The sequence below is a fragment of the Canis aureus genome, chromosome 24 (assembly GCF_053574225.1).
Source record: "Canis aureus isolate CA01 chromosome 24, VMU_Caureus_v.1.0, whole genome shotgun sequence".
Lineage (NCBI taxonomy): Eukaryota > Metazoa > Chordata > Mammalia > Carnivora > Canidae > Canis > Canis aureus.
The window spans coordinates 45,797,284-45,823,623 of record NC_135634.1 but is presented as its reverse complement, the minus strand read 5'-3'; the positions used below and the strand labels follow the sequence as shown (position 1 = coordinate 45,823,623).

The 26,340-nt window shown below is 52.1% G+C and overlaps 1 protein-coding gene across 1 annotated transcript in view; it reads right to left on the bottom strand.

Annotated features, from left to right (window-relative positions):
• Nucleotides 1-319: 319 nt before the first annotated feature.
• INPP5D (inositol polyphosphate-5-phosphatase D) overlaps nt 320-26,340 on the bottom strand; it is a 119,261-nt gene continuing 93,240 nt past the window's right edge. Inside the window, exons 18-27 of the mRNA XM_077869274.1 lie at nt 25,821-25,902; nt 21,128-21,217; nt 18,808-18,921; nt 17,410-17,492; nt 14,688-14,775; nt 12,078-12,227; nt 10,128-10,224; nt 7,876-8,142; nt 2,835-3,438; nt 320-1,469 (exon numbers count right to left, since the gene is read on the bottom strand). Of these exons, the coding sequence (XP_077725400.1) occupies nt 1,467-1,469; nt 2,835-3,438; nt 7,876-8,142; nt 10,128-10,224; nt 12,078-12,227; nt 14,688-14,775; nt 17,410-17,492; nt 18,808-18,921; nt 21,128-21,217; nt 25,821-25,902 (1,578 nt within the window). The 3' untranslated portion in view covers nt 320-1,466. The remainder of the gene's footprint in view (nt 1,470-2,834; nt 3,439-7,875; nt 8,143-10,127; nt 10,225-12,077; nt 12,228-14,687; nt 14,776-17,409; nt 17,493-18,807; nt 18,922-21,127; nt 21,218-25,820; nt 25,903-26,340) is intronic.

Genomic DNA, 26,340 nt, shown 5'->3' with positions numbered 1-26,340 from the left:
TTAATAGAAGGAGGAGGAACCTGTGGCTGCAGGATGGCAGGTGGTGGCGGTGGTATGTGCGCGCAGAGGGTGACGACACTGGCTGGCCACACGGTGCCTGGAGTCCATGAAGCTGCGGAACATCTACTGCTGTTCCTGGTCTACGCCCAACTTCAAACTGTTTCTACGAAGTCCCCTCCAGTCAGGGGACTAGTCAGCCCATCACCACCACGAACCTCAAAGACCTCTCCTCCCTTGCCTGCGGCTAGGCGGCCCCAACAGCCTAGAAGCACGTCTGCGGCTGAATGTCAGGAAAAAAAAAAGCCACACGGATGGGAGCTGAGTGAGAAAGGCACAATTTATTGGTCATGCGGACAGACACACACGGGGACGTGGGGTGCGTACCCATTCTCCTGCACTCACACCTCTGGATTTGGTTTCCTACACTAATTCTGTATGTCAAAAAGCAACACAAAAGAAAAGACTCACCAATCTACTCTCGTAGTAACCAAGGAAGCAGGGCCAAGAGCCACAGAGTTTGGAAAGAAATGACTGCATTGTTCTGACAGCCGGAACCGAGAGGCTCACCTCCCTGGCAGCCAGGCAGCACAGCTTGGCTTTCAGGAGCGACAGCAGAGACCCTTCTATGAGCACGATGAGATAAGTGTTGGGGGGCTTCGGCTCAAACCATGGCCTGGTGCTGGCTGCCCAGCTCGAGGACGGCCTGGGCTTCTCTAGCACAAGCTGAAGCCGGATCTCTCTACTGGACTAGGTATTGATTTTCCCTCTCCTTTCGACTCAAGAACTGAGATGTGGAGAGATCCCCTCTCTCTGCAGCAGCTCTGCTGGAGCCCCCGGGCTTTAGCTAAAGCAGTGGCATCCCTGAAGCCAGGCGAGGCCAGGTTTGTTGTACCCTAAATTAACCACTTACTCTTCAGCTCCCTAAAGCTCAAGCCCTGTCTCACTCCAGGAAGGCACTGGCCTTAATTTTTAATGCTTTGTCCAAACTGCTCAGAACACACTGTCCTGAACCGGGCGTCTGGAATGTGGTTGTGTTTGGCTGAAAAAGACTCAACTCATGTTTGTGGAGCACTTAGCACAGTACCTGGCATGTGGTGAGTGCTCTATACATGTAGCAATTATTATTATTAATATTATTATTATTATTATTTTATATCTCCACCTACAAATCAGCGCTTTAGTTCCTTTCTTCAAAATGATGACCGGAACAAGGCTCATGGGTTCCAAGTACCAAGATCATGCTGGGGTCCCAGGTATACTTTCCCTTCTACCCTTAGCACTTGGTGCCAAGTTTGGCAGCCAGAGCACTCTGCTGACCACACAGAAGCTAGGCCCTCTCCTGAAAAGTAGGAAGCCCTGCATAGGAAGCTAGGTAGGAGGAGCCAACAGGGGGTCCTGGGAGAAGGTCCGAGTGGCTTCACGCTGTTCCTCGGGGCTCCTGTCTTGCTGCCAGCTCGCCAGGGGCTTTACTGTGGGACAAGAACAGAACAGCGTCAGTGCTAAAGTCTCTAGCAGGCCAGATTAAACTAAAGGTGCCCTCGTCCCTACACACAGTGGGCTAGGGCAAGCTTCCTTTAACACGGTGCAGGAGAGCCAACACACTGCTTAAGCACGTACTTAGATATCTAAGCAATATATGTGCACGTACATTATATGCATATGTGGCAATTACAGGATATGGAAGAAACAGTATGCAGTATAAATTATAACAGTAATGATATATAATAAAATTTAATCCTCCCTATAAACCTATGAGGCAGATTCCATCAGTAGCTCCCTCTTTACAGATGAGTAAACTGAGGCTCAAGGCACAGAGCCAGGAAGTGCGAGAGCTAGGATTCAGACCCAAGACAGTGTGGCTCCCCAGGAAGTTCTTTACTACTACTAGTTTTGCTCGAAAAGAAATCCATTTTATAGGAAGGAAGGGGATGGCAGTGTGTCTGAAGTCTCTAAAACATTGGGAAGAGGGACGCCTGGATGGCTCAGAGGCTCGGCGCCTGCCTTCAGATCGGGGTGTGATCCTGGAGACCCGGGATCGAGTCCCACATCGGGCTCCCTATGTGGAGCCTGCTTCTCCGTCTGCCTAAGTCTCTGCCTCTCTCTCTCTCTGTGTCTCTCATGAGTGAATAAATAAAATCTTAAAAATAAATAACTAAATAAAATATTGGGAAGATTTTAAGTACTAACACTAAGGATGGTGATAAAGAAATGTAAATGATCTAGGTTTTTTGGTTTATTTATTTATTTATTTATTTTTTTTAGTTACGGCACCTGAGTTCCTATAGGGCTGACCCAGGAAGGCTCAGAGAATTTATCCCCAGAGCCTCATTTAATGCTTTCGGTGTAGGAACAGAGCCTTCCGGGACAGACAGGACTGGGTTCAAATCCTGCGATCTGAACGGGGGCCTGGGTGTTGTATCACACGCACTTGCCCCTAGTGCACCCCTGAGCCAACGGGGGTCTCACCCGCACACACACACTTGCCCCCAGCGGACCCCCGGGCCAGTGGGGGTCTCCTGCTCACTCGCACACACACGCACTTGCCCCCAGTGGACTCCAGAGCCAGCAGGGGTCTCCCATGCACACACGCACTTGCCCCCAGGGCACCCCCGAGCTAGCAGAGGGGGGGGTCCTCTCCCGCACACACGCACTTGCCCCTGGGGCACCCCTGAGCCAGCAGGGGTCTACTGTGCACACACTCACTTGCACCCGGGGCACCCTCAGCCAGCGGGGGGGGGGGGTCTCCCGCGCACACACGCACTTGCCCCCAGAGCCAGCGGGGGTCTCAGGCCCTGGGGCGGGGGCTCGCCTGCACACGCCGGGCCCCAGCGCACCTGCATGGACGCGCGGCCGAGCGGCGCGTCCTCAGCCCGCAGCTTGCCGTGGTGGGGCAGCTCGGCGTTCTCCCGGTAGTCGCGGCCCTTGGAGTGCTGCAGGTGCAGGACGGCCGGGCTCTTGACCGGGAGCGGCGGCCGCTGCGCCGGCGGGGGCGGGGGCTGCTGGCTCAGTTCCGACCTGGAGGGCTTGATGGGCCTCTTGGAGGGCACCTGGGCCTGGAGGCCCGCGGCGGCCTTGGCCTTCCCCTGGCTCTTGTCCGCGGCCGCCGCCCGGCCCTCGGCGGAGGACGAGCAGGTGTAGGAGCGCAGCCGGGGCGTGGGGCTCAGGAAGGGCGCGGCCGCCGCCGCCTTGCCTGTCCCCTTGGTGCCCTCGGCCTCCTGGGCTTTGGGGAGCAGGATGCCGGGCGACAAGATGCCTGGGTCCGGGCAGGGCGGGGGATCCTTCCTCAGCATTTTGGGCGATTCCTGCTCTTTCCTGGGCAGCAGCTTAGGGAAAGAGCTCACAGAGCCATACAGCGGGTTCTCAAACATCTCGGGCTTGGTGAGCTGCACGTCCTCCTGGGGGGAAGATTCTGGGGTGCTCTTGCCCAGGTCGCAGGGCCTGGAGGGTGGCAGAGAGGGGAGACAGAGAAAAACTGCATTTGACAAGTGGTTGCTTCCTCCTGATGAGGTGATCAAAAGGTGCGGAACCAGACAGGTGGTGACTGCCCATCTTTGTGACTGTACTGAGCACCATCCAACTGTTCCCTTTAAAATAGTTCATTTGAAAAAAAAAAAAAAAGGTTCATTTGGGGATCCCTGGATGGCTCAGTGGTTTGGCACCTGACTTCAGCCCAGGGTGTGATCCTGGAGACCCGGGATCGAGTCCCACATCGGGTTCCCTGCGTGGAGCCTGCTTCTCCCTCTGCCTCTCTCTCTCTCTGTGTCGCTCATGAATAAATAAATAAAATCTTTAAAAAAAAAAATCTAAAATGGTTTATTTGGGGAATGGGCTAGATGGGTGATGGGTATGAAGGAGGGCCCTTGTGAGGAGCCCTGGGTGTTATAGGTAAGTGATGAATCACTAAATTCTACTCCTGTGGGCAGCCTGGGTGGCTCAGCGGTTTAACACCTGCCTTTGGCCCAGGGCATGATCCTGGAGGCCTGGGATCGAGTCCCACGTCGGGCTCCCTGCATGGAGCCTGCTTCTCTCTCTGCCTATGTCTCTGCCTCTCTCTCTCTCTGTGTTCTCTTATGAATAAATAAATAAAAATCTTAAAAAAAATTCTACTCCTGAAACCAATATTACATGATACATTAGTAACTAACCAGAATTGAAATAAAAATTTGAAAAAAAGAAAAAGAAACATCTAACAGTGATTTTCCTGGAGTTTCATAGAAAATATTTCCTTCGGGCAGCCTGGGTGGCTCAGCGGTTTAGCGCCGCCTTCAGCCCAGGGCCTGATTCTGGAGACCCGGGATCGAGTCCCACGTTGCGCTCCCTGCATGGAGCCTGCTTCTCCCTCTGCCTGTGTCTCTGCCTCTCTCTCTCTCCCCTCTGTGTTCTCTCATGAATAAATAAATAAAATCCTTAAAAAAAAAAGTAGATATTTTAAAAAAAAAGAAAATATTTCTTCACCTTTGTTATGGGACTTACACTTCAATTATACACACACACACACTATTAGAGGAGCCGGTAGTGTGTTGCTCATAGGTTGGTGACCTCACAGGTGAGCTCCCTTCTTGCCCCACACCATGTCCACTGTAAAAGTGTTCACACTGGAGCGCTAGTGAGCAAGGTGGACTTCACAGAAGGTTTCGTAGGAGGGCAAGAAGGAGCTCACTTACACGGCACGCCCGGTATCAAAACCACCTGTTCCGTCCTTGGCAGAGAAGGCTGCCCTCCACGGCCCCTGTCCCTCACAGCCTCTCTGTGTCTCTAGCAAATTCTATCCTGACCCTCGGGAGAACAGAAGCCTGCAGGGGACCAGACCCCCCCTCAGTGACCGCCTGGGCTGTGTGAGGGCTTCAGCTCAAGGAGGACACGTGGGGGCCCCGCAGTGTGTGACGCTGCCCCAGGGACAGGTGGGGGCCTCAAACCAGCCGGTGTCTGCGCTCCCGATTCACAGGTGTTCTCCGCAACCACAGTCCTCCTGGTGAGTGTGCTTTCCTACGTGTCCTCACTCACAGTGGGAGAGAAAACGCGGCCACGCGGGTTGGAGAACCCGAGGGAGCTGGAGGCCTGCGCCCGCACCAGGGCAGAGGCGTGGGGGAGGAGGAAGAGCGGCCTTTGTGGCTCCTGAATTACTCTGACGTGAGGGGGTTTCCTGCTGAGCGAATTATAACCAGGAATGGGAACACGTTTTACTTTCTGGCTGACAGCACAGTCTCCTCGGGGAATGTTCTGGGTTCTGCCTTAGGTAAAAAAAGGGAAGCGGGCTCCTTGGAACCCACTGAAGTGTTGGGCCAGGCCACCGCTTACTGCGGGAAGGGGCGCTGGCCCACTGCTGCGAGGTGCTGGCCAGCCAAGGCCGAGGGACTCCTTAGGGGACAGGTGTGCGCTCAGGGGACACAGGCGAGATGTCATTGTCGCACAGGTGCCAGCAGGGCGAGAGGACATGAGGGTATGGGGAGGTGAGCCTCTGGGACTTGCCAAAGGGGGCCTGACTGTGGACTCGCTTTTCTGCTCATCACTCTTTAGAAAGATCTAGAAGCAGCTGTCTAACCAGAAATGTTAAGGCCTTGAACAAAGACTTTGGAAAGCTGCCCCTCCACCTTAGGCCACCCTCTACACGCCCGCCTGGATCCTCAAAAAGATCTTTGCTATGAATTAGTGCAGGGAAGAAGGTGCAAGAAGGTCCAAGCAACACTGAGTTTCTGAGGAAGAGTCAAATAGTAGAAAAGAAAAATGCATGGCCTGATTCCTGGCAGCCCACTGACTGAGACAGGAGGATTGGGGCAGCACCAGAAAGAGGCCCCTGGTGCACGCATTTTGGGGATTCCAGAACTCCTTCCCTGGGAGAAGCATGGGGAGATGGAGGCAAGTTACCTCTTCTGAGAGGGGACTTCTGTTGCTCCTAGAGAGGGGAAGTCTTGGGGCAGAGGGAGAGACTGGGGAAAACCACAGTCAAAAAAGTCCCTGACCGCAGGTAACAAGAAACCAAGTCCCACAGGAGGCCATGCCTGTGAAACAAGTGCACCAGTATCCAGGGCACAGAGTTCACTAATTCCTCTGGGAAAATAACCCACTGCTCAGATTCCAGAGCCTTCCTTTTTCTCAAGAAGTGCAGCACCACCGAGCAGGGTCTGAGAAGAGCCCCCTTCTTCCCCACACGACTTCAGCCTAGAGACCTGTCCCCGCTTGCCTGGGATTCCAGAGTCTCTGGGACATGGGGCTCTGGCACTGATATGGGGACAGTTGTGGGCAAAGTGAAGTGGCTGATCACGGGCCAAGGTGCAGGGCAGCGGTGGCAGGTGCTGGGTCCGCTCCAGCTGAGCCGGGGGTCCGAGCAGCAGGGAGGGCCGCCCACATGAGTGGGAGGTGCTGGCTCCTCGTCTCTAATCCCCTAATGCATGAGAAGTGAGCTTAGGACCCGATCCTGGGGGGCCACTGGCCGGCGGATGTCCCTGCTCCGAAGCTGTCACCTGAGGAACCAGAGGGGACACGTCCCCACCCAGTGCCACGCTGCATGCCGTGTGCAAGTCGTTCAGCACAAAGATACTCTGACTCTGGGAGGCTGAAAACATTTCACTTAAAGAACCTCCTTGCAGCCTGTGCTTGATTATGGCTCCATCTCCCGGGGCTGCCAAAGAGGCACCTCGGCACCCGCCATATGGTGGCTTTTGTCCTCATTTCCCCAGAGGGAGGAAACTGAGGTGTTTCCTCCTCTCCCGAGCTTCTTATGGAGTGACTGGAGCACAAAAGTACTATCAACAAACTCTGGAAGGCTAGTGGCAGAGAGGACAGGCTGGAGCTCGCGGGCAGGCCTCGTCATCCACCCCGCCCTACCACGTCCTCCTCCCCTCCATCCATCTATCCGCTTGTCTTAGACACCAACTCCTCAATCTGGAGGAGACTCCAGCCAGGCCAGGCGTGCAAAGGTCGGGGGTGGAAGGAGGTACGCATGATGTGTGACGACGCTCCCTCCCCTGGCTCCTTGTATGGGATGGACACCACCCCCCGGGGACACACTGACCCCACGGAAGGGAGGAGTCCAGAGCAGCCCCCTGCAGTCACTCGAAAAACAGCCACCAAGGAAAGTCGATGCTCATGGTATTTTGCACCTCTCCAATCCCTGCAAATTGGCACCTGCACTTCCAATTTCCCTGTCACGCTATGCTTGCTGGAAAACTCACAGGGCTCCCCGTCTGGCATTTCCACGGGGCGAACAGGAATGGGTTCACTTGTGAAGTGGCACACGGGAGAGGTGGCTGTGGCTTTGGCTGCCCGGCCGGACCCCCCACCCCAGCTCCATCCTCTTGGCCCGTGCTGCCTGGGCCAGGTCTAGAAGCGAGTCAGCTTTCTCTGGGCTCCTTGCCTTGCCTTTCCCAAAGTTTCTGGGCCAAAGGCCTCCTCCTGCAGGCCAGCTGCCCCCCCTTCCCACTCCCCCATAGCTGCTGCACTTTCTGACTGGCCTCCAAAGGAGGGACAGAAGGTTGTGGATGGGAAGGGGAACCTCATGGCTGAAAAGGCAGGGGAACTCAGAGCTGGGGAAGGAGGAAATCCCCACCTGTTCCTTGAGAGATTACCTGAAGGTCCACTAGTTCTAGAAACCTATGTTCCAATGAATGTAGTTGTTACAGGAAGCTGTTTTGGGAGGCAGTATCTTTAACATTTTCTATTTTTTTAAAAAAGTCTTTCAAATGTATACCAATAGGGCAGGCCAGGGAGATTCCATAGGTATTTCCTCTACTGCCTTCTGTGTTCCTGGCCCTGAGGATGAGCCAATGACCAAAGTGGGCACACAACCCCATGCTCATGGAGGCTCGGTTCCAGGCTCGGTTTTCCTGGTGGTGAAAACCCAGGGAAGGGAGAGAACCTGATGAGGAGGATGCTCACCTTGACTCCTGTGTCCTGGGGCAGGGGCCCCGCGTGGCTGTCGAGGATGAAAACTTCTTTGGGGATACGGGTGGCTGGGAGGGTGGTGTCGGGGGGCTCTCTCCCCTTCCGGGCCCCAGGGAGGAGTCCTTGAGCGGCTGGTCATAGCTCCAGGCTGTGGGCTGCTGGTCGGGGGACAGGGACTGCTTCATGTGCCCGAAGGGCACCACCCCCATGTAGTTGGGGTTGATGATTTCAGTGATGTTGGTGCCACTGCATGGAGGGACCCTGGAGGGGAGAGACACCTGAAGTCACATCCCAGGGCTCCCTTCCCTCCTCTAGGACAGCGCCCCATGAGGACAGTGTCCTCTGAGATCTCTTGGGGCCCCTAGGCCCTCTGCTACTCTGTCTTGTTTTGGACAATTGATTGATGTCAGAAGGGAACATGGGCATAAACAAAACAGTCCTGGTCCCCGTTTTCATGGAACCTACATCTGATAGGAGAGAAAGCAAAACAGCGACTAAGAAACACAGTGCTCGCACCGTGCCGAAGTCTGCGAGTAGCAAAGGAGGCAGAGACGGGCCAGCAGGAGGGGTGGGACCAACGGGGCACGGGGTAGCCAGAGAAGGCCTATCCGAGGAGGCAGATAAGGAAGGGAAGGGAGACGGGTGAGGCTGTGCAAAGGCCCTGTGGAAGGGCTTGAGCTGCTTCAGGACCATCTGAAGGCCTGTGCCAAGTGGGGAGGATGGATGAGAGGCTGGCGTGGCCAGGGTGAGTGGGTGCGGGGAGGGCAGGGCTGGGAGGTCAATGAAGGGCTCCATATGGGATGCGTTGGCTTGCACATCTGTGTGAGGCATCACAATGGAGACGGCCATGCAGGCATTTGGAAAGCTTGAGTGGGAGGCCACAGAAGTCAAGGCTGGAGCCTCAAATGTGGGAGAGTCAGCTGTGGAGGGGATGGCCCGGCTCCGGCTGAGGGGACCCTAGGAGACCCATACACTGTGCTATCCCTCTGAGAGAAGTGCCATCCTTTGTGAGCGAGTGCTCTGATGGGACCCAACTGGTGGAGTTCTGAGCACAGGGGTTCTGACCAGCCCTCCCTGGCTCCCATTTGCTCCGCCAACCTGAGCATATCTTGCCCCCACCTGTCCCTGCCGGTTTAAGAAGCATTAGTTCTAATACTAGCCAAATTCACTAATCCTGATTCCAGAACCAAGCAAACATTTGAGTTAGGATGCACTCAGTGACGGGGTGAGAATGGAAGAACATTTTATGGCGATGAGAGTCAGAAGTTGGAAGTGGGCCAGAGATTGGCTGGAGATGGGGGTTCGGGTGCAAGAGGTAGGCAGGCATGAGGGTGGGGGCTAGCCGGACAGGTGGTCTGGGGGTACCCAGAGAAGGCCAGGAGGCTGGGCTCTGCGACAGTGTGTGGGATTTCACTTCGGCCAACTGGCACTGCTCTGCTCCCCCCGCCCCAGCAGGCAGGTAAGCCACCTGGCTTGATTCTGGAACTTTGGGACCACATTGGTGAGCCGAGGTGACCTGTGGTTGGGGACTGCTGTTGCCTAGTCAGAGACTGTAATGTCTGCATCATTCCCAGTCCAGGCTTTGCCAAGAGCAACCTGTGTGCGCATTTTCCTTAACGATTTTTCCCTTAAGTAATAGGACGGGGTTTGATGATCACAGAGCCATGCCTGCTGCTGTGTCCACTCCCCAGGAGACACGGGAGCCATTCTCTGCAGCGCCTTCCCCCTGGGCTGAGAGTTCCTACGTCAGGGGCTGCACCTACTTTGCTTTGGTTTCTCTAGAATCTGACACATACCAAGTGAGCAGCCAATGTCAGTGAACTGAACTGCTTTCTTTTCTTTTCTTTTTTTTTTTAAAGGGAGAGAGAGAGAGAGAGAGAGAGAGCAGGGAACGAGCGGAAAAAGAGAATCTCAAGTAGACTCCATGCCCAGCATAGAGCCTGACAAGGAGCTCCATCTCATGACCTTGAGGTTATGACCTGAGCCAAAATCAAGAGTTGGGCGCTCAATCAACTGAGCTCCTTGGGGCCCCTTGAACTGCTTTTCGACATGGACGCGTCTCCCAGGCCTCACACAGGCATACCCACCTCCCTGGAATGGGCAGCGGGACAGTGCCTCTCCTGGGCCAGAGCTTTCATTCCCTCCCAGCCCTTGGATTCTCTGCACTTCACTCAGCCTCTTCTGGGTCCAGGGTCTGCAAAACCATGCTAGTTTGTGGGGAAGCCCTGGCAACCCCCCTGCTCTACCTGTTGGCAGGTTCCCACTGCTTCATGGGGTCGTGGCTGGTGAGGCTCTTCAGGGACTTGGTCCCGCTGGACTCATCTCGCTCAGTCTTCACAAAGTCTGCAAGGAAAGAGCAGGAAGGAGCATGTGAGGCCCGGTGTCCAGTGTGGGTCAGGATGGCGTAGATTCTGAGGCCTCACACGAGTTCAGTGATTGACTTCTTGTGCCTGCCATGGCTCCAGAGGGAGGACAGTTGGCATGTGTGATCCAGAGTGATTATTTCATGTGACATTTCCAACTTGTTGGTGTCACAAGGGACAGGCAAGTATTTCTTGGCAGATCCGAATAAAACCAGTATAACGAGGCTCCACAAGAGCATTTGACAACAAAGTCAACCTAATTTAAAGGGAGGGGAAAGAATCTTGAGCAGATTCCTCACAGAGCATGGAGCCTGACATGGGGCTTGATCTCATGACAACCATGAGATCATGACCTGACCTGAAACCAAGAGTCAGATGGATGCTTAACCGACTGAGCCACCCAGGCACCCCTGGAGCAGAAAGGTTTTAATGTGATTAACAGGACTGAAGACTGCATGTTCATTTCGATCTCATGACCCTGAGATTATGACCTGAATCGAAATCAAGAGTCAGATGCTCAATCAGCTGAGCTCCTTGGGGCCCCTTGAACTGCTTTCCGACATGGACCCGTCTCCCAGGCCTCACACAGGCACACCCACCTTCCCAGAATGGGCAGCGGGACAGCGCCTCTCCTGGGCCAGAGCTTTCATTCCCTCCCAGCCCTTGGATTCTCTGCACTCCACTCAGCCTCTTCTGGGTCCAGGGTCTGCAAAACCTGGACTACATGTAGGAAAGACTACATGTTCACTTCCAAGTTTTACAATTAGGGCAGGATTCTGAGAAAATTAAAGATGGGAGTCTAAATACTTCTTCATGTTCCAGACTTGCAGAGTCTCCTGGCCGTGTTTCAATATTCCCCAGAGGAATAGTGACAGTCCTGATCTAAGAGATAAGGTGTCTGCAACTGCCTACTGGGAATCAGCAGGGTCTGCTTTGGGGACAGATTGGAGATGACTCCCCAAGGCTGAGGTTTCACTCGGGGTTAGGAAACACCTCTAATAAGCATTGGTCCCCAAGCGTGGCTGCCCTGATGTCATTTCTGAGAACCACGACAAACGTGCCCTCCCAATGGCTAGCAGAAGCAAGCAAGTGTTATTTTGCAGGATACAAAGATCTGAGGTCAGGTTGGGAGAGATGCTGGGGCACTGTGCCAGGGAAGAGAAGACCACAAGATGCTGCTCTTTTGGATGGTGGCTGGGGCTAGGTAGTGAAAAGCCAAAGACATGTGCTAAGAATGAGGATGGGCGGCCTGTTGGTGTATACGGTGTGTGGAAGCAGTCCAGAAGGTACCATGAGGGCAGGGTGTGGATACGTATGTATGTATGTATGTGTGAGCTGCACACCATGTGGCCACGAGGTAGAACTGGGATCACACAGGAAGTTCTGGAAATTCTAAATCTCTACTGCAGCCATGGCTTCAGTGCCTTCGCCTATCCTTTGGAAAGAGCTGTTCAGGATGAGGCAGGTTTCTTGTGTCTTGGTCCCTTTGGTGGAAGTGCTAACAGGGAGTGACAAGGCCTAAGGGCCTAATACAAGACAAGAGCAGAGTACCTGGAAAATTCACAAGCTTCACATCCTAACAGATGGAAGGTGACTGGGGTCAGGGAATGGTGATGTGTAACCGTGGACGTCTTGTGGTTCCATAGGGAAGTTCCTGAATCAACCCAGAATTGGGTCAGATTGTCTCTCATCTCCCTTCCCATGGGAGATTTCTGTTCTGAGGCCACAGCATGGAGAACATTCCATGGCCGGGCTGAGAGAAACCTCATCCCTGTTCCTTACCCAGCAGCACTGAGGAGGGAGCTGGGGGTGGGGGTGGTCGTGCCCACTTACCGTAGAGTTTCTCCCTCATCTTGCCTTGGGAGGTCTGTAGTTTAATCTCTCCCCGGAAGTGGCCTGTCATCTCTCCGTGGTGGGTGAGGGGCGTGTAGATGGGGAGCTGGGTTTCTGTGGCCTCTAACCGTAGAGCAATACAGCCCTCGCCTGCGGAGGTGAGGGGGACAACGGTCACGTCAAGAGCCTGCCATTTCATGGGAGAGACGCTGCTCCTGTGAGGTTTAGCTCCCCCACCCGGAGACTATCCTTGGAAACAAGGTCCAAGGCAGGGATCATCGAATAAACCTTTTGGAACAACTCGGGGGAAACATTTCAAACCGTACAGTGAAATGAACTACACTGGATTAGTTGATGTAAAAAAAAAAAAAAAAAAGAAAGAAAGAAAGAAAGAAAAGAAAAGAAAAAAAGAAAGAAATTAAATCATAGAAAATCCAGCAGAAAAGCAGACTTAACTACTAATCTGATTGCGGGCGGGAATGACAACTTCCCAGGGTTCGAAGCAATGTAAGAAATGACAAAACACACCGACAGCTAAGAGGATATGAAAGCTTAAAACTTCTGCACAGAGGAAGAAAGGAAAACGTGAGAGATTGACAGCTTCACAAAGGGGGTATTTTATCTAAACCCCAGGGGAACCCCTCGGAATCAAATCCCGGCAGATAACTGGGCATGTAACCCAAGCAGATATTTCACACAAAAAAGAAGTTTAACTGGTTGATTTCAATAAATGGAAAGTAGTTCAGCCTTCAGAGCCATCAAAAATGCAAATTAAGGCAGCACTCGGGGACTCTCTCACAGGGAATTAGCACAAAATGGAAGGAAGTAAAAGAACACCCAGTGCCAGCCAAGCATCTGGGGAAACCTGTTCACTTGGACGTGACAAGGTCAACATGGCAGGACAGAGCCTTTACAGCAACCAGCTTGATAACAAGTGTCAAAAGAGAGTCACCAACCTACTTCTACCCTGTGACCCAGCACACATGGGAACTTATCCTAAACAGATGATCTCAAGGAGTAAAAACGTAGCTGAAGGAAAATAAAAAGTGTTCACAAAGAGACCCGTCTCAGCATGACGGTAACACTAATATAAGTAACTGGAGGCCAATCCATGGACTATGAGGAAGCCATCAAAGGCAGCAATCATGAAGGTGGTGTAGGAGGAGGATCCTGGAAAATTTGTATCATCTAACATGTCTCTCACCAGGTGAAGAAAGCAGAATAGAAAATGGTATCCCCCCCCAAAAAAATAAATAAAAAAATAAAAAAAAAAAGAAAAAAGAAAATGGTATCCCTGTGACGATTATAAATATAGAAATCTATGTCTGCCTATGTATTATTATTTTTTTTTCTGCCTATGTATTAGAAAGGAAGCATGAAACCAAAATAAAAATGGTTACAGTAGCTGGGAATGAGACTGTGGGTTGGCTTTTTTTCCCTATTATTATGATGATAGGCTGTTTGTATGGATACCAAGACAAAGAAACAGAGGAGGAAGACAGTATTTGAACAAGAAAATGGAACCATCCTTCCTATGTGTCTGTGTCCTACCATCAAAGCTTTAAACATTGTGACTCCACATGCATCCCATCTCTTTGCCCCATCACGAGCGACAGGATCTCCCCGCCACTCCCAGGGCCAGTATAATCCTGTGCCCGGGCTCAGGCTCATAGAAGACCATGTTCTATTCTGGAGCTGGGTGGCCTGGGTTCTGGTCCAAGGTCACATAGTAGCTGGTCACTCCGCTGCCATGTGACCTTAGACAAGTCACCTCATTTCCTCATCTCTGCGAAGAGTGTAGCAGTTGTACCTATATCCCAGGGCTTTTGGCGGAGCCTAAACAGTGGGCAACCGACATACACGGCCACCTCTTGTGTCCACGGCCTCTCTCCCTGACCTGGCTTCCCTGGATCAGCATCAAGCACATTCAGAATCTTTCCACTGAAAACAAACACCCTCCCCGGATGCAGATTCACATTCTTGCCTGTCTCACACAAGGAGCTGCTCGATCTGGCTCCTGCCTCCAGCCCCTCTCACCCCGGTGTTCTAGCCACATTGTACGTATCAAGTTCTAGGATGAACCCGACACTGGGCTGAAGCCACTGACTGGCTGAAGGCAGTGTCACAGAAAATGACGTTCTCTCTAGTAGGACAGTTAGTGTCTGTCTGCCCAGTATGAGCCCCGAGCAATGCCAGGCAGACCTGGGTTCAAATTAGGGCTCAGCTAGTTACTCCCGGTGACTTGGACAAGTCCCTTATCCTCTCTGATCCTCAGTTTACTCACCTGCTGATTGGGAGAATAGTATGTGCTTTATAAGATCTTGTCAGGATCAAATAATTCTTGCAAAGCACCTGACATAGAATCTGACACGAGAAAGACTCAATAAATGAGGTGGTGTGGCTGCTGGCTCTTCCTCCCAGAAGCCCACCAGGGCGGGATGGATGATTTACCAGCATCTATCCCCCTGGCAGCCCTGAGAGCGAGAAAGGAGTGGCACGAGAGCAGGAGGGTGGACTTCCCACGATGGCGATGCCATCGCCTGCCTTACATCATAGGCCACCCGCTAAGAACAGGCACAGCACACATGGCACCTGTCCTGGGACCCTTACCATAGGATTCGTCACTGTCGGAAGACTTGATGCTGATCAGGATGTGCTGGTCCAGCAGGTACTCGGGGTCAGAGATGATGGGCTTCAGCTGCAGAGAAGGGCACGGGGTCAGAGCTGCCCGCTGGGGCAGGTGAGGTGGCTTGTCAGCCTAGACGTGGGGCACCCCTGAGAAAACAGGACTGTAGGTGTTCTTAGTAACCAAATCTGAACATCTGCTTTTCCTGTCAGTAGGAGGGAGCCACACATACACCCTACCTGGCACGCAGAGCTAACTTCTTTCCCTGTATCCCCCCGTCACACTGCATCCCAGCCCCCAGGAGAGAGCTTGACCCCAAGTGTGCTCCCCATTGCCTACCTCCCTACCCCTCCCTTGCAGATCCCAGTATCATGGGGGTGGGAGAAGGTGATAGAAAAGTCTAACGGGACCAAGAACCAGGTCAAAATGCACCTCACTCGCCATGCCAGGCCTCTCCCAGCAGGTGGCATCGCAGGTGGCACACAAGGCCTGCCCTCCATCTGGACAGGATCTACCTGCGGAGGAGCCCCCTGGAGTGTCCTGCAGGCTGTTGGAGGGCGGCTCAGATCCTGCTAGCAGCCCTGTCCCCCTCTTCCTGCTGCTGGCCTCCAGCAGCCCTGCTGGTCTGGCTCAGGGCACGTTTGTGTCAGGCTTTGCACGTTGGGAGACCCTGAACCTCACCACTGTAGGGCTGCATCCGTGCAAGTGCAGGGAGGAGCTTTGTGTGTGCAGTAGCTCCTAAGGCTGTTCCTCACACTGACACCAACCCAGAGGGGGCCTAAGAAAGACACCATATGCTGCTCCAGGGTGCCCCCTTCCTTCCCATCCAGATGCTGAAAGACCCCTTGTGCAAGCCTCTGGTGCCATGTTGACCGACCCTATCTCCATTCAGAAAGTTCTAGAACAACAACAACAAAAGTTCCAGAACAAATGACTGGAAATCACAGCAGGTGCTCAAGGGTGCTCTTGGGGTCCAGAGCAGCACCAAATACTCAGTTCACTGACTTGTAGTGATGACTGACTCAAAGTTAGACCCGGGCAGGGCGCTGCAGATGCAGGAACACCCTGCCTTCTCGGGCAGCAGTGGGAGTGGGGTGGTGATCTGAACAGAAAATGTCTGTGAGGGACACGATCACCATGGTGGGAGTAAGGGTAGAGGGATGGGAGCCTATGTCAGGGTGCCTTGGTGGGACTATAGAGGGTACAGAGAGGGTGCCATCAGGTGACAGAGTTGCATGGAAGATTGGGAGCAGGAGTGAAGGCCCCTCAGGTACTGGGGGTGGGGGCAGCACATGCAGCGGGAGAGTGAGGAGGGGGCCTGGGAGCCACGCTGGGGAGCTTGGGCTTGTTTCATGGGAACACCAGGGTTACCATGGTGTCGACCAGATAAAGAGGGGGATGCCAGGATCAGATGGGTATTCTAGGAAGATCCATCAGGCTTCAGGATGCCTCAGCAAGAAGGCAGGTGGGATGGAGACCCCTGGAGGTTAGCGGGGGGCAGAGAGGAGGGACAGTGGCAGGAGGGAATAGCAGGGCTTGGCAGCAGTGAGGACGTGGGTCAGGGGAACCCTAGGGTCTCCTGGACCAGACTAGAGTACATGTGCTATGTGCACTAGGATGCTGGCATGTTTCCCAACTTGACCTGAGGAGGAAACAAGCTGTTTGGTTGCTGTGTGGGCAGCGGGAGAGAAGGAACAGAAGGGTAGGGTGGGCTGGTGAGGCGGGATGTCACCTCGGAGCCCAAAGCCACCAGGATTCAGGTATCTGAAAAGAGCCCCAGGTTGGGGACTTCTGACAGCTACACTGGCCTTGTGGAGCACCCCAGCCAGAAGTGTTCCCAAATTAGGAGACGCTGTGATGTGGGTACCCACCTCTGCTCTAGAGGTGATGTGGCTTTCTTGTGTGTGGCCCAAGAGTGGGTTCCAATCAACGGTAGGTGCCGGTGTGTAGCATGGCCCCCCAGCCTGCCTATGTCCCACCCCAGCCTGAGGAGAGGAGGGGTTCTTCTACCTGTTTAAGGCCATCTTTTAAAGTTCACCTTGGGGGTCCCCTCTGAGGGAACCTCCCTCCCAAGAGAGCCCCGGGGACCCCCGCCGTGTGTGACAGATCTGCCTGGCCCTGGACTTGCCGCTGCGTGCCCTTCTCTCCTTACGTGACAGACACAGGTCCTACTGCGTTGTGCTTTCAGCATGAACAATCCGATGTGCCCACCATCAGTTCACTATCACAAAAGCTGTTCTGGGTCCCAGGTAGAAAACCATTTTTTTTTTTTTTTTTACTCTATGAGAAAGACAAACGTGTTCTCACTAAGGTCTGCCTATGTGTTTTCAATTTCACCCTCTGCTCTCATGAGGTTATGGACACGTCATATTCTCAGATCCAGTGTTCAAGTGAGAGCCACAGGATTCCCCCCTCTGCCCCTTCATTTGATCCTCTGAGCTGGGCCCGAGCAGGTGAAAGGGCAGTGCAGAGGGATCAGGGCCTGGGGCCTGGGGCCTGGGGCTGTCACTGCAGCTGTGGGACTGTGAGCCAACCTCTCTGAGACCTGCCTCAGTCTCCTTCTTTGTAAAGTCACGTGGTCAGACAAGCCCATCTCTGGATCTCTTCCATGATCCATTATAGGAACCGAAATCCATTTAGGAACATTGGAGCCACTGGGGCTGGCAAATGCCAAGTTGTCCCTGGTACGTCCTATTCCTAATTTACCTTCGGAAGGGTCTCGCCAAACTTCACCACCAACTCCCCTTCGCTTCCTTCTTCGTTTTCTCCTTCCTGACTCTTGACGAAACCTGTCAGAGGACAAGAGGCTGGTTTTCAGAAAACAGAACAAGAGCCAGACAGAAAAAAAAAAAAAAAAAAAAAAAGACTCCCAGGGTCACCCCACCCGGACCAATGAAAATATTCTCCATCTTCTCTATGTAGGGGCCACAGCGCCATTCAGGAGTCAGGCTTGTGGGGGATTCTGTTTTGGTGCAGGGGATGGTCATTTGCCAATATGGTTGAATTATTTTTAGGAAAATCAAAGAGATTCCCCTCCTTTCCAGCTTTTTTTTTTTTTTTTTGGAACAAACCAAGCAACAAAGAAATCATCACATCACAGGCAAGGAGATTAGGAAACATGACAGCTCATCCCACGCCACTCAAGATAGCAGCCTTTTGAAATGCTAATTTGAGCTTCCTAATATGCTGTTTCCATAGAAATGTATGCAAATGTCTCGATAGTTTATTAAAAACAGCCGCACGAAAATCCTCATCATTTTTAGAAGTGCCTTTCCCCTGGCTTGGTGACCCGGGCTCTGGAAACTTCATGGAGAAGGTGGGTCTGTTACCAAGCCTGAGCCCGGGGCCAAGTGGGAGAAGGAAGGGGGATAGCGGGGGCGACACATCTGGATTTCTGGAAGGAGCCGTCATCTCATCGCAGAACGCCTCCCTGGGTGGAGTCGTTTCTGCCCTGCACCCCCACCTCTAGACCATCTCAGCGAAGGAGCTGGAAACCACACAGATCTCGCCATGGAACAGCTTTAGACAATATGCCTAGAAATGTCACCCAGAAAGGGTGTTTGCTAAACACAGTTTGTGCTAACGGCTGCTGGCTGGGAGGAGGCTGTCCGTCCCTGGCTTGTTCGGCAATTGCTCCGGACCACCCGAGAAGCCGGCCGGCCTGTAGCAAAGAGCGGAGGCCCGGGGGGAGGAGTGGCAGCCACCGGCCGCTGCCCAGGCCCGCGCTGGCCTCCGCGAGCCCTGGGCCTTTGCCCAGGACCCCCTGGTTGAGTACGAGCCCCAGCCTGTGGCGGGGGACCCCTGAGTGGCTTATGCATTGCCCTGAGGGGCCCGGAGAGGAGCCAGTGGCCCCGTCACCTACAGGGACTGACAGGTCTCTGCCTCAGTGGCTGCCCCGGTCTCTGAGGCTGGGACGGCAGCATCACGGGCCACTGGGGGACGCCCCCACAGCCACTGCCCCTGACCGCTCCTCCCGCGGTCCCCTTGAAGTCCACCTGTGAATCCTTCCCAGAGAGAGAAGCGGGGCAGAGCGCCGTCGATGAAAAGGCATTTATGAGAAAGAGTCCTGCCTGCCCGGCCGAAGGTGGCTCAACACCCACTTACTCTCCAGGCAGCTCGAGTGGAACTCCAGGTAGAACTTGGTCTGGGACTTGGTCTTCAGGGTGGCGAAGCACCTGAGGAACTCGATCTGCCCTTGGCTGTCGACAGTCCCGGGGCCTGGAACAGGGGAGAAAGAGATTTGGCTCCACGACGTGGCCAGAGATGGAGCGTTTTGAATCAGCCCCCACCACCGGGCTCCTTCTCAGTGTCCAGGGAAGGTGAGGTCCAGGTGATGGCGAGGTTCCCCCTGAATCCCAGAGCCCACCGACTCTCAGCTTTGCCACTGAAACTGTGGCCCTGGCAACGCCTTTCACTTCTGTGCCTCAGTGTCCCCGTTTGTTCTGGCAGAGAGAGCTTGTATAAAGGCTCAGTGGCTCGATACCCAAATCTGTCTCGTTTCGAAGTTCAGGTAACGAGGGCTACTTGCTCATCCTTCCACAGGTTGACTTCCCTCCGCTCCTTATTTACCCCCGTTCCCACCCTAGGGGCTGGCCCGCCGCGGTATTCACCGACGTGAAGCGTTTGCGAGCATCCTCAGGCTGGCTGAGGACACGTTCCGTCCTTCCCTGTAAATTCTGGGCCACCTGAGAGCAAGGGCAGACATTCCCGTCCTCTAGCCCACCCAGCCTTCCTTCTTTCCTTTCTCCCCCCTCTCATCCCGGCTTTATTGAGGAATAACTGGCAAATGTAATTGTGCATATTTAAAGTGTACAACGTGAGGACTTGATACACACGTACACTGTGAAATGCTTACCAAGATCAAGATAATTAACACATCCATCACCCACATAATTAACTGGCTTCTTTCTTTCTTTCTTTCTTTCTTTCTTTCTTTCTTTCTTTCTTTCTTTCGTGTGGTGAGAACACGTAAGATCTGCTTCTAGCGAATCTCAAGCGTACGATACTCTATTATTAGCTGTGGTCATCATACAGACTGTTAGATCCCCAGAACTGATTCATCTGATAACTGAAAGTTTGTACCCTTTGACCTACCCCATTTCCCGCTACCCCCTCCCCCAGCCCCTGGCAACTGCCACTCTATTCTGTTTCTACAAAATTGGCAATTTTTTCCAAGACCCCACATGTAGGTGTGATACCACACACCTATGGTATTTTTTTGTCTGGCTTGCTTCACTCAGCTTTCCTTCATTTCCTTAAACCCCACAGCAAGGCCGGGCTCTGCTGAGGGAGACATTCAACCAACACTCAATCCAGGTAATGGGTATATGTGAGCATCAACTGTGCGCTGAGTCCCGGTGGAGGGAAGGCAAGCCTGACACCGAGGATGTGCTGAGGGTCCTCACTGAGGGTGTGATGGCATGAGCCACCCCGTCAATGCTGTAGGAACTCAGAGACAGCATAGATGGGTGGGAGCCCAGGGAGGCTGGATGGAAGGTCCTAGAGCTAGGAGAGAGACAGGATGGTAGAGTAAGAGTTGTGTGGAGATGGGAGGTCATCCTGCTAGAGCAGATGTTAGACCCAACAGCGTGGAGAAGAGTGGCCCAGAAGACAGTATCCCAGCCTCCCTTATAATCCTCAGGCATGAAGGACACAGAGCCATACAGGCTCCTCCTGCCTCAAGTGAGCCCCCTCCCCCGACCCCCACCCGCCACAGGCTAATTCCTAAATTAGCCTGGACTGTCTGCTGACCACAGGAGCTGGGGGTGAGCATAGCTCCCCAGTCACCCAGGCCCAGGCTGGGACGAGGGTGGCCTAGTGAGCACGGCTGAGCTACATGATTTGAAAACTTAGCTACAAATCTAAGTATTATTTACTCTTGCGTTTCCCAAGCCCAGTCATCACATCGCATCCTTACAATGTTTACCATCTCCACCTACCAGGCACCCCACCCCCCGTGAATACTGTCTTAATATTTTCTTTAAATAGACTCACTTTTTAAACTTAAGTAAATGTATTTAAACAAGTACACCACATGACTAAATGGAAACCCAGTGATGTTTGCCTTACACAGAGGAGACAAAAGTAAGACATCTTACAACAAGTGTGTTACTGATCATCCATGTCACACCCAGGATTGTTTTTGGACACACCTTGGACAAACATTCATTTACTCAAATGTAAAGACTGAAAAAAACCCGAGGCTTAACAAGCTGACATATTTGCCAAAGAGAGCAAGAATATGCTCTGCCCTGAAATCGCGATCCGGCTTAGATGCGAGGAGTCCCCTTGGATGGAGCGTCGACTTGCCTGGAAGGATGAGCCTCATCTACTGCAGACAATGGATTGCTACAACCAAAAGATGAGGGCCCAAGGCCTCCTGTCTTTGTAGAGGACAGAGGGACGGACATCGCCTGCCACTTACCGTTCTTGGAGACAAACTGCGAGGTGACTCCTGCCTCAAATGTGGCAAAAACAGGGCTGTGGTCACTGGTCATGATGTCACTGGTGCTGCCTGCAGGGGAGGGATGGCATTTCTAAGCAGGGAAGGAAAAACCCTTCCAGTCAAATCAAGGATGGCAAACCCACAGCAGAAATCAACTTATATTTATGGAAGCCTCCAGAAGTTTCACACTCTTGCACCTGTTGTTTCCAATGAACTTCCACCACCATGCTCGAAAGTCTCAGTGGAAGTGTGTGACACTCTGTCCTCCATGGCAAAAATGTGCCTGTGCTAGAGACACATGAGTTTTTAAATACATCATGGGGTGTGAACTGTGGAGACGTATCTGGTCTCAGTACTTTGTCACATTACTGAGCTCATGGCCCAGACTGGGAGGGGGGTTTAGGTCAGGGTCTCCTGGTGACAGAGATGGCACCTTCCCCCATCCCACAGTGCCTCATAGGACTGGGAGAGAGTAGTAGGTGATGAAGTGTAGACACCTCTTTTAAGGAACAGGGACTCAGGGAGCAGGGCATGTTTGGAGGACGTAAGGGAAAGAACACAGTTCTAGAGATACTGAGGTCTAAGTGCTTATAATAGAGCCACATGAAGATGTCTGGCTGGGTCCTCAGGGCTGGAGATTTATCTTTAGGTTTGGAGCGATGTTAGGTGGAAGCAGAAGCCATGAGGATTTCTGGGCTCCTCAGGGGAGGCAACAAGATGCAAGTCCAGGCCACACTGGCCAGTAATGTGCAAAAAGAAGCAGCACAGGAGACCAAGAAGGCATTAAGACAATTAACATCATCTTCCAGAAAGCTCTTACAGATCAGCAAAAGGTAAACATCCTACGCTTCAACCAACCAGAGGGTATAGGCAGAAAATTCCAAACAAAAAAAAGATGGCTAAGAAACATGGACAAAAATGCTCACGTGCTCCAGACCAAGGGAAAGATGATTGAAACAACAAGACAGAAGGAAGAACAGTCAGACGGAGCAAAGTGGGGGCACTGGTACTGGAGGGCTGGACTAGGGGGCCCAGGTGAGGTTAGCCAGGGGAGGAGGAGGACACCCCTCCTCTGAGACAGGAAGGCATAGGTAGGAGGGGCGCCAGCCTAAGTCACGCTTGGATGTGGGTAGAGGTCAGGGAGGGTCCAGTGCTGTGTGAAGCGGGAGACTGGGCTGGGGTGGGGAGTCAGGCTGAGCGTGGGGTAGCAGCGGAAGAGGGGGTGTTCCAGCGAGAAGTTAATGGGAAGACAAGCAGGGTTTTAAAAATATTCTATTTTTGGACACCTGGGTGGCTCAGCAGTTAGGCGGCTGCCTTCAGCTTGGGTCGTGATCCCAGGATCTGGGATCGAGTCCCGTATTGGGCTCCCTGGAGGGAGTCTGCTTTTCCCTATGTTTGTGTCTCTGCTTCTCTCTCTCTCTGTGTCTCTCATGAATAAATAAATCAATCTTTAAAATAAAAATTTTCTTTTTTTAAAAAAAGATTTTATTGATTTATTTGAGAGAGAGCACAAGGCGGAGGAAGGGACAAGGGAGAGGGAGAGGCAGAGCAGGGAGCCCGAAGCAGGGCTCGATCCTGGGACCTGGGATCATGACCTGAGCCAAAGGCAGACTCTTAACTGACTGAGCCACCCAGGTGCCCCTCAAAATGTTCTTAACCCTATTTTGTGTATGTATTGAATGCACGTCATTAGAACTACGGTGCCTGTGCCCTAGAAACTGGGAAGGTGACAGTGACCTCAGTGGCCTCTCTGTAACCACACTCTGTACTGTCCTCCTCCCACAACTGAGTCTGGGCTTAGCTATGTGACTTCTTTTGACCAACAGGACATGAGCTAAAGTGAGGCAAGCAGAGACCTAAAAAACTCTTCCACATCTGGGACTTGCAGATATGGGGTCCCTGGGACCCGGAAGAAGCCTGGACTGGTCTGTGGGATGATTAACAACAAGGCTGAGTTACCAGCATTGCCCCTGCTGACAGCCAGCCAACCAGCCGGCCAACCCCCAATCCAGGGTGCGGGGGAGCTCCTGGCCTGAGCGTGCCCAGCCAACACCAAACAGAGCAGAGATGAACAGACCCAAGTTCAGCCCAGCAAATCAAGCTCGCAAATTTTCAAGGTGCTTTGTTACACAGCATTAGGTAACTGATACATCCTATTTGTGCCAATCAACCACCATTAGACTCAAGCTTCCAGCTGACCCCATTTCCTGAGCTCGAGACATTCATTTTTTCTTTCCCAATTTCTTGCTCACCTTCAACTCATTAAACCCTTCCACGCTGCACCCTCCAGAATTCAGTGAAATAACAGTAAAATTCCCTACATTTTCAACTTTCCTTTCATGTTCTATACCTGGTCCTTTCTGGAAGATATTGCAGCCTCTTAAGGGAGGGCTGATTCTCTGCTCCCTCCCTCATATGTGGGGAGAGTGGGAAGGTGTGTCCTCCCTGCCCCAGGGCCATGCCACTTCCAGGGCAATCTCCCTTTGTTTCCCTAAAAACCTCCACTATGGAGCTGTTCTGAATGCCAAGTTCAGGTTCAAAGAGCAGAAATGTGGGACACCTGGGGGGCTCAGTGGTTGGGTCCCACATCTGGCTCCTCACAGGGAGCCTGCTTCTTCCTCTGCCTGTGTCTCTTATGAATAAATAAATAAAATCTTAAAAAAAAAAAAAAGCAGAAATGCTACCAGCCAGCACATTCCCCTGAATCTCTGTTGCAGAAACAGACGGTGGCATCTTCCTAGAGATGAGAATTGGCAGGACTCATGGAGTTGCAGATGTGGGAAGAGAGGCAGCGCTGAGAAATGGGATGATTAACAGGAAAGATGGGCCTTCTGAGGTCTGGAAGGCGGGACGATTCCTGGGCTGTGGCTACGGGGGTGGGATGCCTTTCCACACATCTAAAGGTGCAAAGTTTGTCTTGTGAAATTAGTTCTGGGAGACAGAGCTCAGGTGCTAGGGGAGTGCAGGGTGCACGCCTTCCCAGAGCACTTGTTCTGGTCCCTTCTGGGAAGCAGGAGGCATGCATAGGGGCACCTGGGTGGCTCAGTCAGTTGAGCATCTATCTGCCTTTGGCTCAGAGTCATGGTCCCAGGGTCCTGGGATGGAGCCCCACATCAGGCTCCCTGCTCAGCAAGGAGTCTGCTTCTCCCTCTGCCCCTCCTCCCCACTCATGTTCTCTCTCTGTCTGAAATAAAATAAATAAAATCATTAAAGAAAAAAAAGAAAGGAATGTATATCAGTTCACCCTGATGGGACCTGAGTTAAATATGGAGATTTGTCAGTCCCCAGAGAGAGGATGGGAGCCACAAAGGTGGTCACTGGGCAGCAGCAAGTCCCCCCTTTGAGTGGGTGGGGCAGGGCTGAGGTCAAGGACAGTCCAGCAGGGGTTCTGGGCCTGTGACTTGGGTCACATGAGGGATACGATGGGAACAAGGATGGGCCTCCTTCAGGTGTCATTGTCTGGGTGTTTGCAATGTTTTCAAAATAATATCACAATTCTCGGTCAGTAAAGTGTGTTCAAGGTAATTTTGCTCTGAACTTTTAACTACACAGTACAGAATAGTTCCAAAAATATGGGAAAATAAGAAGTAGCTTTTAAGAATATGCATTCAAGGGCAGCCCAGGTGGCTCAGCAGTTTAGCGCCACCTTCAGAGACCCGGGATCGAGTCCCACGTCAGGCTCCCTGCATGGAGCCTGCTTCTCCCTCTGACTGTGCCTCTGGTTCTCTCTCTCTCTCTGTATTGCTCATGAATAAATAAATGAAATCTTAAAAAAAAAAAAGCACTCAAGCAATTAAGAATTCCTTCAAGAGATTTTAAAACTTCTAGGGTCAATCATTATTTAGTTGTTTGACAAATTTTTCCATAATTATTTATTTTAATAATGCATATTATGGCTTTTTCAGCAACTTAATTCAATTTATTATTTTTATTTTTTAAAAAAGACTTTATTTATTCATTTGAGAGAGAGAAAGACAAGAGCAGAAGGAGAGAGACAAGCAGATTGCACTGAGCACGAAGCCCAACATGGGGCTCAATCTTGGGACCCCAATATCATGACCTGAGCCGAAATCAAGAGACCGATGCTTAGTTAATCTCTATCTTTACATCTTCAATTTATCTTTAAATCTTCATAAATACGTGTGTGTGTACTCATCATATGGGTAATGTTTACCCATATGAATTTCCAATATCGGGCTATATTTGACCTGTGAAAATACTACTTTTATGTGGTTCAAACCTAATATGCTGTTTTTGAAAGAAATAACTCTTAAGGATGCCTGGGTGGCTTAGTTGGTTGAGCATCTACATTTAGCCCATGTCGGGCTCCTTGCTCAGTGTCTGCCTGCCTGCTTCTCCCTCTGCCTGCAGCTCCCCCTGCTTGTGCTCTCTCTGTCAAATAAATAAAATCTTACAAAAAAAAAAAACCAAACAAACAAAAACCAAACAAACAAACAAAACCAAGTCTGGATTTCTTTTTAAAAGGGCTCTATAGTTCCATTGTTTCCCAATGCAGAGACACTTATCATGCTGCAGCCTCAGACAGGAGAGGATGATGCATCAATGCCTCCAGGTCACCTGACCAGGGCTGCTGGGACTTCTCCCATTTTACAGATAGACAGACTGGAGCCTATCAGTCCCGGGCGCGTGAACCTCACAAGCTGCCACTCACCGTAGGACTGACACACCACATGCACGAGCGGGTAGGATTTCCAGAGGACTCGGTCACACCAGGAAGGCAGGTTGTACTTCATCTGTGAATCAAAGTCATGAGCTTTGTAAAATGCCTGCTAATGTAATATATACATATTATATATATATATCAGTAAAAGAAAAGATTAACTCGTGAACTCTAATCCTTGAATTCATGTGCCGTGCGGTCTTTATAGATTTGCTCCACAGGTGGCCTTCAACCCTTTTCATTTGCCTTAAATCCCGAGTCCACTGCCACATGCACCCCCTTTTCTTCCGCTTTGGAAGATCGACTCACCTGGCTATGGGCTCATACCTATCCTCCTCACTATTTCTGAATTTCTTGTTCTTCCATTCTCATACTTTTTTTTCTGACTCAAATGAACCCCACAACTTGTACTTTCAACCCAGTCTCTGCTTCTCTTTTCCAGCTACTTGCTTAATAACAACACTCCAGCCACTCACTCCCATTTACACAGCCGTCTACCTATCTTCTGATC